Below are 13,724 nucleotides of genomic sequence, written 5' to 3'. Positions count from 1 at the left end.
GGGGGGGGGGGGGGGGGGGGGGGGGGGGTACAGGAGAAAAACAAAGCGCTTAACCCATTGTTGCATTAGGTAGTGAAGACTTGCCCAGCACAAACAACTCACTCGTCCCTGCCCTGCCTCAGGCTTTAGGGCTGCATTAGTGGCAGCTCATGGGGCCCTTGCGCTAGGTGCTGCACATGTGGTCAGGGGCTCTCCCAAGCCCAGCAGTACAACGGACTAGCCAGATTATGGCAGACCAGTTTTTTGCAGCCAGTAGAAGGTGAGGGAGTGATGTGGCTGGCATCCTGGCTGCCCAGCCCCCGTGACCAGGTGCCCGCTGCAGAGCTGGGGCAAGTAGGGGTCTGACCCCGATCCTGAACAAACAGCCCTGGAGCTGCAGCAAGATGCCCATCTCATGGCTCTGTCAGGCACCCCTGCCCCCACACACTTACCACCTACATAAACAGGTGGACAAAAGGAGGAAGCGTTAGCTCCAATAAGAGGGAGGGAAACTGAGGCAGCAAGAGACTAAAAGACTTGCCTAGGGTGGCTGTAGCATAGCTAGGGGCTGCACCCAGCTCTCCTATTGCTCAACCACAAGACCACCTTGCTCTTTGCAGGCACTGGCTGTCTGCAGTGCCTGGGAGGGGGGCAGCCCCACTGCCCTGGATGCTGCTGTCTACCTAGCTTTCCATCTCCATGAGCAGGAACACAGCTGGCCCTCTCCCAGCCCAGCACTGAAGGGGTTACGGCTCTGGGTGTAACCCCCCAGCCCCATGCACCTCCTGCTAAGGATCACATCATGGGGAGGGGGAGGAAAGAGGTAGGGACCCCTCCTTGCATCTGATAAGCCAGGGCTCGGCTAGGTGCTCCCTTTTGCAGAGGCCCAGCCCTGGGGGAGGGCTGGTGTAAAACCCCTCCCCTGCCATAAATACCTCTGGAGGGGCCAGCTGGCCCTTAGAGCTGGCATCCTACAAGATGGAGCCTGGGGCAGTGGTGGGTGCAGGAGGGGCTCAAGGCAGCAGGGGGTCTTGTGCAAGGGTGTTGTGCAGGTAAGGGCTGGGGGCTGCAGGCTGGCAGTGCCCTGAGGTTCTGCTCTGTTTGCTGGGGCTGGGTGGTTTTTGGAGGGGGGGTTGCAGCTGGCTAATGGGAGCCTTCAGCTGGCCCTAAGTAGGCTCTGGAGTTAACCCTTTGTGCTGGCTCTAGAGTCCCTGCTGCTCCTGCCTGGCCAGGCATGGGTTTGCCCAGACTTTCCAGGGCCAGGGGTTTGCATCGTGGATGCTGACTGCAGAAGCAGCAGCGCTTAAGGCACTAGAAGCACTGGTGTTTTCTCCTCTCTGGGTTTCCCCAGTGCCTGGCTCAGGACTTCCCTTTGGTTAAGGTTTCTTTGTGCTGTTTTTAGCACCAGCTGGTGGCTGCTGCATCGTGGAGTCTGAAACGTGGGTGTGAAAGCTCCAGGGGTGGTGGATGCCTGGAAGCTGGTCTGGAGAGGGGAGGGGGCTGCAAAGGAGCACAGCCATTTTGGGATGAGTGCTTTTCTCCTCCACTTCCCCCAGGGGGTGCCCGACTCTCCAGGCATCTTCCTTTGTCCAAGCTGTTGGGCAATGGAGGATGGGGGTCCTCTCTGAGCTGAGACGGCCTGAGGGCTAGGGAGTGCTCCTGGTCTGTTCCCTTCCTTGCCCTGGGGCTTTGGCATCCCAGCTAGCCAGGCTGCTTCCCCAAGCTCCAGGGTGCCCAGTGCAGTATCCATGGGGAAAAACTGCCCCCCTGTCCTTCCCTGGTGGTTGTTGCTCCCTAGCTTGCTCCTGTGGCCATACGGCCGAGGGCCAGTGAAACTTGGGGGCACGCCTCCAGGCTGGTGCCTGCACGTAGGATGCCTGCCAAAAGATCTGCAAGTATCTGAACCCCCAGGCTGAAAAGTTTGGGGTGGAGGGTATTTGTTGGTTGTAGGGCCACTTATGGTTCGTGAACGGTTCAAAGGATTTAGAGTTGATCTGGCTAACGACCTGGGGCATCATTTTTATTTTATTTTTTTTAAGGAAAGAGGGTGGCTGTTGCTCTGTTCCCAAACCACTGGTGAGCTCGGTTCAGAGGCTCCTTTCTTAATGCACCGTGGCTCAGTGAGGCCGCACAGCTCCCAGGCACCCGCGGGAACTAGATGCAACTCCCAAGAAGCCCAATATGCTCCTGCTTTGCGCCCCTAGCAAAGAAACAAACCAGCACTGGATAGAGAAGCCTCTTGCCATGAGCAGCCTGGCTTGCACTGGGTGAGCCTTGCTGGCTATAAGGGCCCCGGGGGAATATGGGGTCACATTTCTGCAGCCTCCAGCAGGCCTGCACTGTCCAACTGAACAGTGCTTGCAAAGGTCTGGGAAGCAGGGGGTTCGCTGTAGTTTGGGGCCGGAGTGGCTTTGCAAGTGCCGCTTGGATGGGGCTGTGTGGTGGCAGACCCAGGGCTGCGCAGGCTGGGCTGGTCCATCATGCGAGTGCATGTAATCGCCTTTCCCACAGGAACTTTGCCCGCGGAGCCTGCAGATGGGGTCAGAACTGCCGTTTCTTGCACGACAGGAAGTCGGCCCAGATCTGTAGGTATTTCCAGAATGGGTTCTGTGGCTACGGAGACCGCTGCAGGTGAGGATGTGGCCTACGATAGTCCAAACCCATGCTAGAGGCTGGGGTCACGGGCTCCTCTGAGCAGCCAAGACCAAACCCTGGCACGCGTGCTCCTGCTCCCAGCCTGTGCAGAAGTTGGGGAGCGAGAGTCTCCAGAGTCTTGTCTAACGAGTCCCAATTCTCCATTGGCGGCACCAGTGGAGGCTGGGAGGGGGTGCAGGGATTTTGCTATGGGCACCCCCTTGCCCAGGGTTCAGATAAAGACGGGGTCCAGGTAGGCACAGCCTGGGAGAGTGTAACTGGTGTGGTAGCTCCCACAACACCAGCTTCATTCCCCTGCCTCCTGCATACCAGGAGATGATGATTTAAAAAAAAAAAAAATTTTCAGCTGTTGGAAGTCATACGATGAAACAGGGTGTGGATGTCTTCCACTAAAGTTGGTGATGGGGGTCTTGATCCGCTAGACTTGTAGAAACATCTTCCCCAGTGGTTAGAGCAGGAGCTGTTCCCTCCAGGTCCCACTGTCCATGCTCCTTGGAGCAATGCTGCCCCGAATTGGGTGCTACCTTGTGCCTCCCCTTGCACCTCCCTATGCGGCTTCCTCCCTCTGACTCTTCCAGCTACCAGCACATCCAAGGAAACCCAGGGCCTGCTTGGAGCCAATGCGGGGCTGAGCCTCCCTTGCTGAGCCGCCGGGGCTCGGAGCCGGCCAGCGTGCCAGAGGCAATAGCCAGGAGCTGGGGAGGAGGAGCCAGGCGCGGCTCTGCGCCGGCGGTCCCCAGCGTCGCACAGCTGCAGCTGAACTTCATGTATCTGAGCACCGAGTTTGAAGAGGAAGAGTATGACAAAGAAAACGTCCCTGATGCCCGGCACCCCCCAGACTGGGCCCTCAGCAGCGAGTTTGTCCCACGACAGGCCCAGCAGGACTCGGGTGAGGGTGTGTGGGACCAGAGACGGGCGGGTTTTGCAGACAGCCTGAGCAGGCAGTGCTTCCAGTGCACCCTACAATGTTGTCCAATGTAGTTGAGATGAGACGGGCTGGCAAGTTGGCATCCATGGGTGGCTTTTGTTTGAGCAGCTCTCTCCTGGGGAGACTGCATGGAGCTGGGATGCAGCCCTGGAGGTTAAGATGGCTGCAGGTCTGTACAGCAGGCTCCCACTTGCAGTCTGGCTCTTCAAATCCCTTCTTCCCTTCATGGGTGAACAGGACTCTTCCAGTCGCTGAGTCTTGTACTAATAGTTCTGTTCCTGGGCAGGTTCCAGAAGAGGAGAGACAGGACCTGAGAGAGCTTCTCTGGAGCCAAAAGTCATGTCCAGCAAGACCATCCTACCATCGGCTCACAGCATGGAGGTGTGTGGGGCATGATGCCCCCTCCGGAGGGGGTGGGGGGTTGGTATTTCTGCTCTCCCCAGTGGGGAATGCAAATGGGCAGCACTGAAAGCCACCCTCTGCAGTGCATGTAACCTGCTGCTGTGGTTCTCTGCAGGCCGCCGGGGAGCTGGGTGCCGGCGCTGCTGCTGGGGTGGAGATGAAGAGCAAGGACGTGGTGTGTGGCATCTGCATGGACAAGGTTTATGAGAAGGCCTTGCCTCAGGAGCGCCTGTTTGGGATCCTCCCCAACTGCAGCCATGCCTACTGCGTTGGCTGCATCAGCAAGTGGCGGAAGAGCCGGGACTTTCAGAACGCCGTGATAAAGTGAGTGCCTGTGGCAGTCACCGAGGTGGGTGGACGGGTCCATTGGCAAGGCATGCTGTGGTTGGCATTGCTGCTCTGCGCTCCAGCCTCCTATCTCAAAGTTTTGGGGTTTTTTCTTTCTTCCCTGTTACTAATACGTCCCCCAAATTCCCTTTGTCCTTTTTTTTTTCTATTGCATGTATAGAGTCCTTTCTTGCTACCTCTCCTCCTGTGTTAACAGGTGTTTAGCTAGCTGGTGAGCATTTCTGCTGCTTGCCCCTACACTGCTTGCTCTTCTGTACTCCTCATATGGCTTTGCCTTATGATTCCTTTTTGAGTCTTATCTTCCAGGTTGCTGCAGAGCCCCTGCTGCAACCAACAGTGGTCTTTTTTTTTTTTTTATGCTCCTTATTTGTTTCTGTTGCATTGGGCAGATAAATGAGATGGAGGAGGTAGGGTCAATCTTTCTGAGTCCTGTTCTCAGTATTGTTATACCATTGTTCCCTGAACAAATGGGAAACCTGTCTAGGACTTGAAGCATCTAGTGCATCTCGTAGTGGGCTCTTTTTTTTTTCCTCCTTTTTAAAGAGCCACAATCTGACAGGAAAAAACCATCCACCTCCAAGCTTTACCAATCACAGCAGCCTCTTGAGCAGGGGTTGCTGGTTTTCCCCTTCTCCATTTCCGCACCCCCCCCCTTCCCTTAGACTTCATTGCCTACCAAATACCCACTCCAGCGACAACTTCTACTGGCTGCTGTTGTATAGTGGAGTTTAGTGCTCTGGGCTTTTGTGAAATAGGTGGTAGCACTACCTGCCTGAGGACTGGCCTGGCATTAGGTCCCGGTCCCTAGGGGCAGTGCCCTCCATGCTGATGAAATCCCCTGCTCTGCCCGCAGGGCCTGCCCCGAGTGTCGAGTCATGTCCAGTTATTTCATCCCCCACAAATACTGGATCTCTGACATGAATGAGAAAGAGAAGTTGATAGAAACCTTCAAGGCACGGACTGGGTAAGTGGGTGACACCTGCACATGGTCAGGTAGGGTGGGAGGGCCCTGCAGAGATGCCTGTTGTCCCAAGGGTGCAGGCCCTGACTCTGCTGGCTCATAGGTGGGTCTTCTATCAGCGCTTGAAAATTTTTTCCATCTGAATTCACGAGAATTTAACTCTCCTAGAAAAATCAGATGCAAGTTCTTTGTCCGAGGTCGTGGCCACTGTCCCTTCAAATCGGAGTGCATCTACCTGCACGAGCTACCTCGAGGCCAGTGCCCTGCCACGAGACCCCCTCGGCACAGGCCGCAGCGCAGAGGAAGCCCCGTGGTAAGTCTGGCTGGCTCAAGACTCTCCTGAGCCACGAGGGGCAGGTGTTTGCTGGGGCTGGAGAGGGAGGCTGGATGCAACAGACCTGGCCACTGCTCTGCAGGTGAAGAATAAAAAATGGTGCTGCTCAAAACATTGCCAGAGCTGGGATTTGGTGAGAGATCATGACAAGTGTCCCAGCTAGCTTTTCTTCTGTATCCACCTACCCCAGGGGCCTCTAGTGACCCCATGAGCTCACTGAAACTGTGTAGCAGAGGGGAGGAGGATGGGACACAAACCAGCAGCAGGCTGCTTTGGATCCACTGATGTCTCCAGCTTTTTCCTCCAGTCCACACCCATCTTGTACACATGGCTTACTCTACTACAGTGGCTCTCAACTTTTGTTTTTGTACCAGGACCCGTTTTGTAAGCACTGATGGCCAGTCCTGACCCACAGCCCACTGCAGGCTGGAACTCTTGACAGCTTGCAAGATAAAAGCCACGGTTTCGCACATTTTTTTTTCTTTTTTGAAGGAGAATCTATTTTATTGTTCCATTTTTTTTTTTTTTCAAGTTGCTCACGACCCTCTTGCATATCTTGTGACCCATTTCTGGGTCATGACCCGTGGGGTGAGAAACACTTCTCTAGCAAACATTCTCACATTGATTCACTTAGACCCTTGGTTTTACTTGGAGTCTACAAACCAGATTTGACATAGGGGTCAATCACTGGGATTTATACTCTTGTGAAAATGCTCCCTTCCAAAAGGTGGAATTTCTTTTACTGTCTTGGATTGCTATTCATCTCCCTCCTGTCTTCCATTCTCCTTATTGTTACAGTCTCTTAATGAGGCTGACTTCACAACTTAAGAGAAATATTACAGTGTGGCTATGCTGAGGGTTGCATCCATCACTACTGCTGATGTGCACGAGCTAAAGCTTGACTGAGCTATGTGTTGTTTATGCCAAGGCCCGTCTGTGTGGTGCTTCCCACCAGGCCTTTCTTCTTAAACCCAAATGGCATTTTGCTTAGCTTGGTAATTTCCGCTTGATTTTTAAACTCCTGTGCTGCTGTAGCCTTTTAACTGCAGGATGAAATCTGTAAGTATTTAAATGGTTTGAGGCCCGTGCACTGCAGTTACTTGGGTAGCTTGAGGTCTACTGCTTGGCTGCATTCCTACAGTTTTGCCCAGACACTTGGAAGAAAAAAAAAAAGAAGTCTGAGGCTGGTAACTCAACTCTGCAGGATTGGGGCCTGGAAGCAGAAAGACTATAATGTACAGATCCAGCTGCAACTGTCAGTGTGCCTCAGAGAGCACTTGCCCTGTGACTCCTGGCACCGTGGCAGCCTCTGTACTGGGAGAGCTGGGGTTGGCATGGAGCTCCTCTATCTTGTTCCTAGCGTGTGATCTGGGTTTGTCTCAACTGCCTATTGCACCATGGTTTCCAAGGCAGGGCAGGTCTATGGAAGATGATGGCCTCTATCACACTCCTTCCTGAGGGTAGCTCCATTTTGAACTCCTTTGCAGATCTGTAGTTTTCCTGTGTGTGGTGAGCTTGTCATGTCCTGTGTTGCAGGTGTTCAATCCCTCTCCTTCAGAGAGCTCCGACGAAGAGGGAGATGACTTCTTTCTTGTCCAGTGGGAGCTCACCTGTGCCCTGTTGCAAGAAGGTTTTGGGTACTTGGACAATTGCCATGAGCTTTTCTACTGTGATTCCAGTGACTCCGAGTAAACCAGTGACCTGGGGATCTATGACTGGGCCTGGATGGATGGATGGATGGCTTTGATGCCACCAGCGACTTGTGAAACTACTTTGGGGGTGGGGTGGGGAGGAGGAAGAGATGACCTCCTTTTAAGCTGCTTAGCTGTCTGTCTGCCTGGCAGGGCCTCTAGTATCTCATTTGGAGCTGTTCTGTAGATGGGAGACTGTAATGCAAGATCCTGCTTTAGACAGGGAAGCTAGCTTCCACAGGGAGAGGGATCTCTCTCGCCTTTTTCTGGCCTGCCTAGTGTGAGATGTTAGCCCTGTTACCACTTCATGTCACATTTCCCTCCCTCCCTTTGGCCCTTCTCTAATGAATTTCATGCCTCTCTACCCAGTTCCCTCACCCTCTCTGGTTCCCAGCATGGGTTCTGGTGGCAGTTCATACCTTCCCCTAGAGCAAGCAGCTGGGAGGCCTCTTGCTGGGGTTCATAGTCTCCTGCAGTCACAGCATTGCACCTTTGCAAGGCTGAGCGGTCTGCGCCTTTTGTGCTGCTCATGCTGGTCTCTGGGAGGAACTGGCTGAGCAGCACTGCCCAAACTGGGCAGTTTCTGCATCTTTGCTGCAGTGGTGCAATGCTGTTGGCTGCCTATATGTAGACTTAAGCAGGGCAGCAGTCTAGCATTAGTGTGTGTGTGCAGGGGGTAGGAGAGTGTTTGGGGGTTTTTATTGATGCAGCGATCCGTCTTGGCAGCTGTGTAACCTGATCAGCGAGCCCTATGAAGTGGAAGGGCCACTGCCTGTTCCCTAAGCTGCCTGTGCCTGTATATGGCAACTTTTTTTAACTCTTGCAACTTACAGATTTTCCTGAACAATAAAATGAGCTTTAAAAAAAAATCAGCCCTCTGACTGCAGACTTCTACAGGGGCAGAGGAAAGGAGGATGGGAGCAAGGATTTACCCTGAAACTCTCCCTCTACCCCTCCCTGGCTCAGGGCTGTATGGATCAATGCCTTGCTTGCACTACTCTACTCGCAGCCCCTCTGTGTGCTCTAGCCTAGATTCCCATTCACACCTGCTGCAGAAATTGTGCCATGGTGGGTCCTAAGACAGCAGCCTTTGCTGCTGCTGGCATCTGGCACTGGCCCTAGCGCTTCCCTCCACTAGAAACCAATTCCTGAAGCCCCTGGCTGTGGGCTGGCCTCATATAAGGCTTGGAGGGGAGGCAACTTGTTGGAGCAGAAATGTTTCCTTTGTCATCTGCTGCCTTCTGTGTCACCCTTACTTCACAATAGCATAATCTGCTCAGTCTCGCATGTCTTCACGTGCTGCTACTGTGGCTATTGAGTGGGGGCAGGGTAGCTGGGGATGGCACATGGAGACTTGGTGCTATTTTAATGCCAAGTTACTTCCACTCCTTTCAGAGGAGCCTGTTGAGATGAGGGAAGACATGTTGGGTCCCTCTTCTATTACTGATGCTACCTTTGCCCAAGAGTGTTGCCCTGTTCTTGCTGGGGTAAGTTAATGGGGAAAGGATATGCTGGCTCCTCACATCTAGTTCCCAGGAGGACAGGTTTATTGCCCTACAGGGTGTGTGTGGGTGGAGAGGCGCTCAGTCACAGATGAGCTTACAGACCCTTCCACAGGCCTGTGAAATGCTGAAGAGTGTTGCACCTGCAAGCCTCACTCAGCACGTAGACCCCAGGTTCAGGTCTGGGTTAGATGTGCAGTCCCTGCCCTGCCTGGACTGGGAGCTTCGGCCAGATCTTGCTGCTGGTGCAGGTGCTTATGGAGTTGGCAGAGAGCTTTGCTCCTGGCCAGCTGACAGTGTCCTCAGTCTGGACCTGGTGGACTCTTTCACAGATGCATCTCTGATGCAGTTTTCTTTTTAAAAAAAACAAAACGGTTGTGTTCCAGGGCAAATCAAGTCCAAATCCATGAGTCAGCGCAGAATCATAAGTCGCCCTACAACCGGCAAACATCCTCCACCCCCGCCAGAGGCTTCAGATATTTCCAATGTCTTTGGCAGGCATCCTATGTGCAGACCCAAGTCCAGAGGCTTAGGGGTTTGGACGCCCCCAAGTTTTGCCCGCCCTCAGCCATGTGGTGCAGGAGCAAGCTAGGGAGGAGCCTCCCATTTCCATAAAATGGGCGTTAAGCCCCAACACCTCGGCAGGTACTAAACCACGCCAGAAGAACATCATGGGCCCAGATTTTTATTTTGTTTAATTTTTTTTGAAGAGGATATGTCTATATATATATATCTACATTCCTCATATCCCACCACCAAAGGAAAAACCTTCCCCCGCTACAAAAACTGCACCCGTACAAAGGCCCGCTGGCCACCTGAACCCGTTACAACACCTGCACCGCACGCAACACACAAAACAACTAAGCCCATCCTGGTCCCTCAGCCCAGGCCACACTTGCTTTCCACCCCCCCTTGCTTGCGGGGTCACATCCTCAGTTCAAGTGTCCTCTCTGTCATCATCTGTCCAGCTCCCGCTGGAGGACTCGCTGCTGCTGTCGCTGTCACCGGCCTCTGTCATGGACCCAGACACATGGTGTTTTAATCTACCCTCTTATATGACGTTTCCCTTGCCACTGCAACAGCCCCTACCTCTTCTATTCGCGGTGGGGGTGGAGTGCTGCTGTAGATGGGGTGAGGGGTGGATCCAGAGGGGATGCAGGGGCACGGCTGCACCCCCCTTGTAGAAATGGAGCCCCCCCCCCCCGGACTGTTTAGGTCTTTAAAGCAGGTGAAAATCCCACCCTCCCCTTCCCTACCTCTTGGGCCCATTCCCCCCCGCCTGCCCCGCGCAGAGCAGGACGGGGAAGGCGAGCGAGGGATTTCCCATTTCCCAGGCTCCTGTTGCTGCCACTGGCGCATGCCCGCCTATTCCGAGCCTGGGGGCGGGGCCGGGGGAGGAGCCACAGCTCGACCCGCCCCGCGCCCGCCACCGCCACCGCCCGGCTTCGCGTCACTTCCGCTCCTGCTCGGGTTCCTGCTTCCGGCCCCTGGTTGCCAGGCTGGTCTGCGGCTCCGCTTCCTTGCCTCAGCGCTGCTTCCCCTGCTCGCGTGCGCTGCAGGAGATCAGTGCGGTGGCTGGGTTTTCCAAAGGGCTGGGACCAGCCGTAGGGAGCGAGGAGGAGGCCGACCGCATCCTGCGCTTGGGGCAAAAGGGAGTTGCGGCTGGTCAGGGATCTAGATCCACCCCGTGCAATCTCATGCGCTCAGCTAAGTATGTCCCAGGAGGTCTGCGCCCTCCTCCCAGCCTGCCTGGAGATGAGAGCTCGTCCGAGTGGACAGAGCGGTGGTCTCGGAGGCAGCGAGGAACAGCAGTGGGAGCCCTGGGGCTGAGCTGGGCTGGGGCAGGGTGTTGCACACGGGCTCACGTGCTGACCGTCTCCTTTGCAGTCCCCGCGGGATGGAGCAGCCCTCGCCCCCCTGGCTGCGGAGGTTCGACAGGCCTTCCCGCCTCCTCCTCCACACGCTGACGTCTGGGCCGTCTGGGGCACTGGCGGCTTGCCGAGCCCTCCCGCGTGTCCAGTCTCGCAGCCCGCCAGGGGAGGCCTTCCACTGGAGGACCTTCATAGCCACCTTGTGCACTGAGGATCTGGTGCTGGAGGGGCCTGCGGAGGCCCTTGCCTTGTGAGTGCCGCGTGTTTCCTGTTTGGAAAGCTTGTCGTAGCCCCTCCCCTGTGACACAGCTGTTCTAGCCCCTTGGGGGCCTGTTCCTGCTCCCAACTCCTAATAAAGCCCTGAAGGGCCACATCTCTTGCTCACCGGCTTTATTGCTGGGAGTTTGGGATGAGTGAAGATGGCAGCTTTGGTCTTAGGGATGCACCTAAGATTACCATGGGTAATCACCTGCCCATGTGATTACCTGCTGAAGCTTCCCCATGGAGTGGGGTTAACTCCCTGGTTCACAAACGCTGAGGCATCTGGAGTGCATCGTCCCATGCCAGCTCACGAGGAGCTTCCAGTCCCAGCACGGGATAAAGCTCAGGACCTCCTGCCTGTAGGCCACCAGACATGTTCACTTTGAGGCCCAGGCCAGGACCTCATCCCTCCCAAACTTTGTGGAAGGGGGACAGTCTGGGTCTCAGTTAGCCTCCCGCTGCTCTCCTCCATATGTCCTCTTCCCACGGGTGGGTGGTGGCTTGGTGCTTTGGGAGGCAGCACCCAGCTGGGCCAGACAGGAGAGTTTCCAAGATTTAATCACCCCGAATCCTTCCCTTTGCCTTCTGCTCCTCCCTCAGGAAGCCGCTGCTGCTGCTGCTGCCCGTGCTGTGTCAGAGAAATCTCTTCTCGCTGCTGCACATGGTGCAGTCCACCGTGCCGAAGGACTGTCTCGGCCAGCTGCTTCAGGCCGTCGGACAGGATCCCAGTCCAGACCTCTGGGTGCGGGCGCTGGCAGATCTGCTTGAGCAGGGGCTGACAGAAGAGAGACGCTGCTCAACTCCAGTTCCCCTGACTGCCGCATGCCAGCAGCAACTGAAGCATTTTTGCCAGAAAATCACGGGTACTGCTCAGCAGAAACCAGAGCAGGAGAGGAAACTAAACTGGTGCATCAGCAAGCCCCCAGGCTCTGAGGTAGGGCCTGCTGGGGTCCCAGACTCGGCATCGCAAGTCAAGAAGCGCAAGAAAGGAGCCGAGGAAAGTCTGGAGCCCAAGGGGGAGAGGCAGAGGAAAAAAGCACGCTTGGATGAGGTTGGATTTGAATTGGGACAAAGCAGCTTCCAGAGAGGAGCTGATGCTGCTGGTGCTGGGGATGAGATCGTGAGAGAGGTCTTGGGGCACGAGCCTGCTCAGAGCCAGAGATCCCAGCAGGATGCTGGTACTGAGATGAGAGATGCCAGTCAGAGTTTGCAGCAGGATGCGGCGGGGGAAGTGGGAGATGCCAGCCTGGATTCCCGGAAGGATTCGGCAGCAAAAGTCCCTGACTCCCTCCAGGTGCAGCCCAACATTTCGGTTCTCTCTGGGTGTTCAGTTTGCTCTGCGGGTGAATTCTCTCCAGGCACGCACAACATAGAGACCCGTCTTTCCACAGGTCACAGCAATCTTGCCAGATGGGCTTTGGAGGGGGGAAAATGGGGAGCTATCTGATGCTGATGTATTCCCTGCCCAATATAAAGCAGCCTCAAGGAGCTGGTCCTGCACTGTGTTGTTAAAGCTGCCAAAATCCAACTGGGGAACAGACATAGCAAGAGCTGGGTGCAGAGCTGAGGGCCTGCTCTCGGGATGGGCATGGGAGGGGCAGGAGCTATTGGGTTACCTCTCATAGGTGTTCTGGCTTTCCCTCCAGAAATGGCTGCTCCTAGGTTCCAGTGCAGAGCCAGGCTGCCTTTAAATGCAACAGTAGCATTGCTGAGCTCCCGCTTAAAGATCCCCAAATGATCTGCAGACTACATACAGCAGTTTGGGAGGGTAGGGGGTCATGCTACGTGCTTCTTAAGTGCAGCCACTTCTGGGGTGGAATGCAAAAGCTGTTTAACAGCATGCGATTAAACAACAGTTCAGAATAGGAAGGTGAGAGAAATTGCCCAGTAACCTTTCAGCTGACTTTTCATTCCGAGCCACCCTGTTTCCCATTCCTGAAACCCGAATGGATATAAAATGGGACAGGGGATTATCTGTGTGGCTTTGGGGCAACACAGATACATACTGCAAATCTACCTCTCCTAGGGTTTCAGGTTCTAGGAGTTAACAGTTTGTAACATCTTTTCCCAGATGCATGTGCCAAGGCTTAAGATGCTGCTGGAGAAGGAGTCTAGTGTAAGTTCTTCCTTCTGCAGAAGGTCTGGATGACTTAGTGCGGGGTATCCAGAGAGGCTTGCAAGAGATGGGCTTTGGAGGCAGCCCTGGGGGGGAAGTGATCTGACCTGACAAAAGGACAGTCCTGCTGCAGCTTCCACATACTGATACGCAGCTGTTTCCAAACTGGGCACTGATGATTGTCACTGCACAGTTGACATAATGCCTCTGTGGATCAGTGAGTCTGCTATGCTGTTCCTTTGCAGCTAACACTGGAGGCTCAGAGGATATTCCCTAATGCTACTTTGTACTTTGCATCTCAGTTGCTTCACAAGCCATAATTAAGCTCTCTCAGCCCCCATCACGGATGTGGTGTCCCCTTATACAGACATGGAAACAAGTGCACAAAAGCCGAGCGGTTTTCTCAAAATAGTGCAGCGAATCTGTGGCGGAGGGTGGGAACAGAGTCTGGGAGCGCTTACGCCCAATTCTGGGTTCTCACCCTAATGCCTCATGGTGCATTCATGGGGCAGGAGCAGCTTGGCCAGATGAACTCGTGAAATCTGGGAACTGGCTCCCTTTGTGACTGCTGCAGGGCTAATGTTTCTGCAAGGGCCACTCTCATACATTGTCTCTGGCCCATCTTGGGGAGCTTTTTTCTGATTTGTGTCTGTTAGTTTCCTTTGAAGCAGTCTGA

At 54.7% G+C, this 13,724-nt stretch overlaps 2 protein-coding genes across 3 annotated transcripts in view; both read left to right on the top strand.

Annotated features, from left to right (window-relative positions):
* The first annotated feature begins 919 nt into the window (after positions 1–919).
* Positions 920–8,167, top strand: LOC109295343 (probable E3 ubiquitin-protein ligase makorin-2). Its single transcript, XM_019514140.1, has 8 exons — positions 920–1,031; positions 2,491–2,610; positions 3,213–3,523; positions 3,849–3,943; positions 4,080–4,288; positions 5,166–5,276; positions 5,442–5,586; positions 7,144–8,167. The coding sequence occupies exons 1-8, from the start codon at positions 958–960 to the stop codon at positions 7,297–7,299; spliced, it is 1,221 nt and encodes a 406-aa protein (XP_019369685.1). The 5' UTR covers positions 920–957; the 3' UTR covers positions 7,300–8,167.
* A 2,193-nt stretch (positions 8,168–10,360) lies between these two features.
* Positions 10,361–13,724, top strand: part of FANCE (Fanconi anemia complementation group E) — an 18,314-nt gene continuing 14,950 nt past the window's right edge. Inside the window, exons 1-4 of one of the 2 annotated variants that reach the window (XM_019514139.1) lie at positions 10,361–10,449; positions 10,685–10,921; positions 11,533–12,226; positions 13,004–13,048. In XM_019514139.1, coding sequence (XP_019369684.1) covers positions 10,698–10,921; positions 11,533–12,226; positions 13,004–13,048 — 963 coding nt within the window. In that variant the 5' untranslated portion in view covers positions 10,361–10,449; positions 10,685–10,697. Of the gene's footprint in view, positions 10,512–10,684; positions 10,922–11,532; positions 12,227–13,003; positions 13,049–13,724 lie in introns of both variants that reach the window. The other variant, XM_019514138.1, reaches the window with a different exon arrangement.

Source organism: Gavialis gangeticus, unplaced genomic scaffold (assembly GCF_001723915.1).
Source record: "Gavialis gangeticus isolate Ggan-Ray unplaced genomic scaffold, GavGan_comp1, whole genome shotgun sequence".
NCBI lineage: Eukaryota > Metazoa > Chordata > Crocodylia > Gavialidae > Gavialis > Gavialis gangeticus.
This window is presented reverse-complemented; position numbering and strand designations above follow the sequence as displayed.

What these genes read in the sequence shown, in the direction of transcription:
- LOC109295343 (XM_019514140.1), top strand. Translation starts at nt 958, where the DNA reads ATGGAGCCTGGGGCAGTGGTGGGTGCAGGAGGGGCTCAAGGCAGCAGG. An exon ending in TGTGCAAGGGTGTTGTGCAG is followed by an intron (nt 1,032 to 2,490) that starts GTAAGGGCTGGG and finishes CCTTTCCCACAG; the next exon opens with GAACTTTGCCCGCGGAGCCT. An exon ending in ACCTTCAAGGCACGGACTGG is followed by an intron (nt 5,277 to 5,441) that starts GTAAGTGGGTGA and finishes TAACTCTCCTAG; the next exon opens with AAAAATCAGATGCAAGTTCT.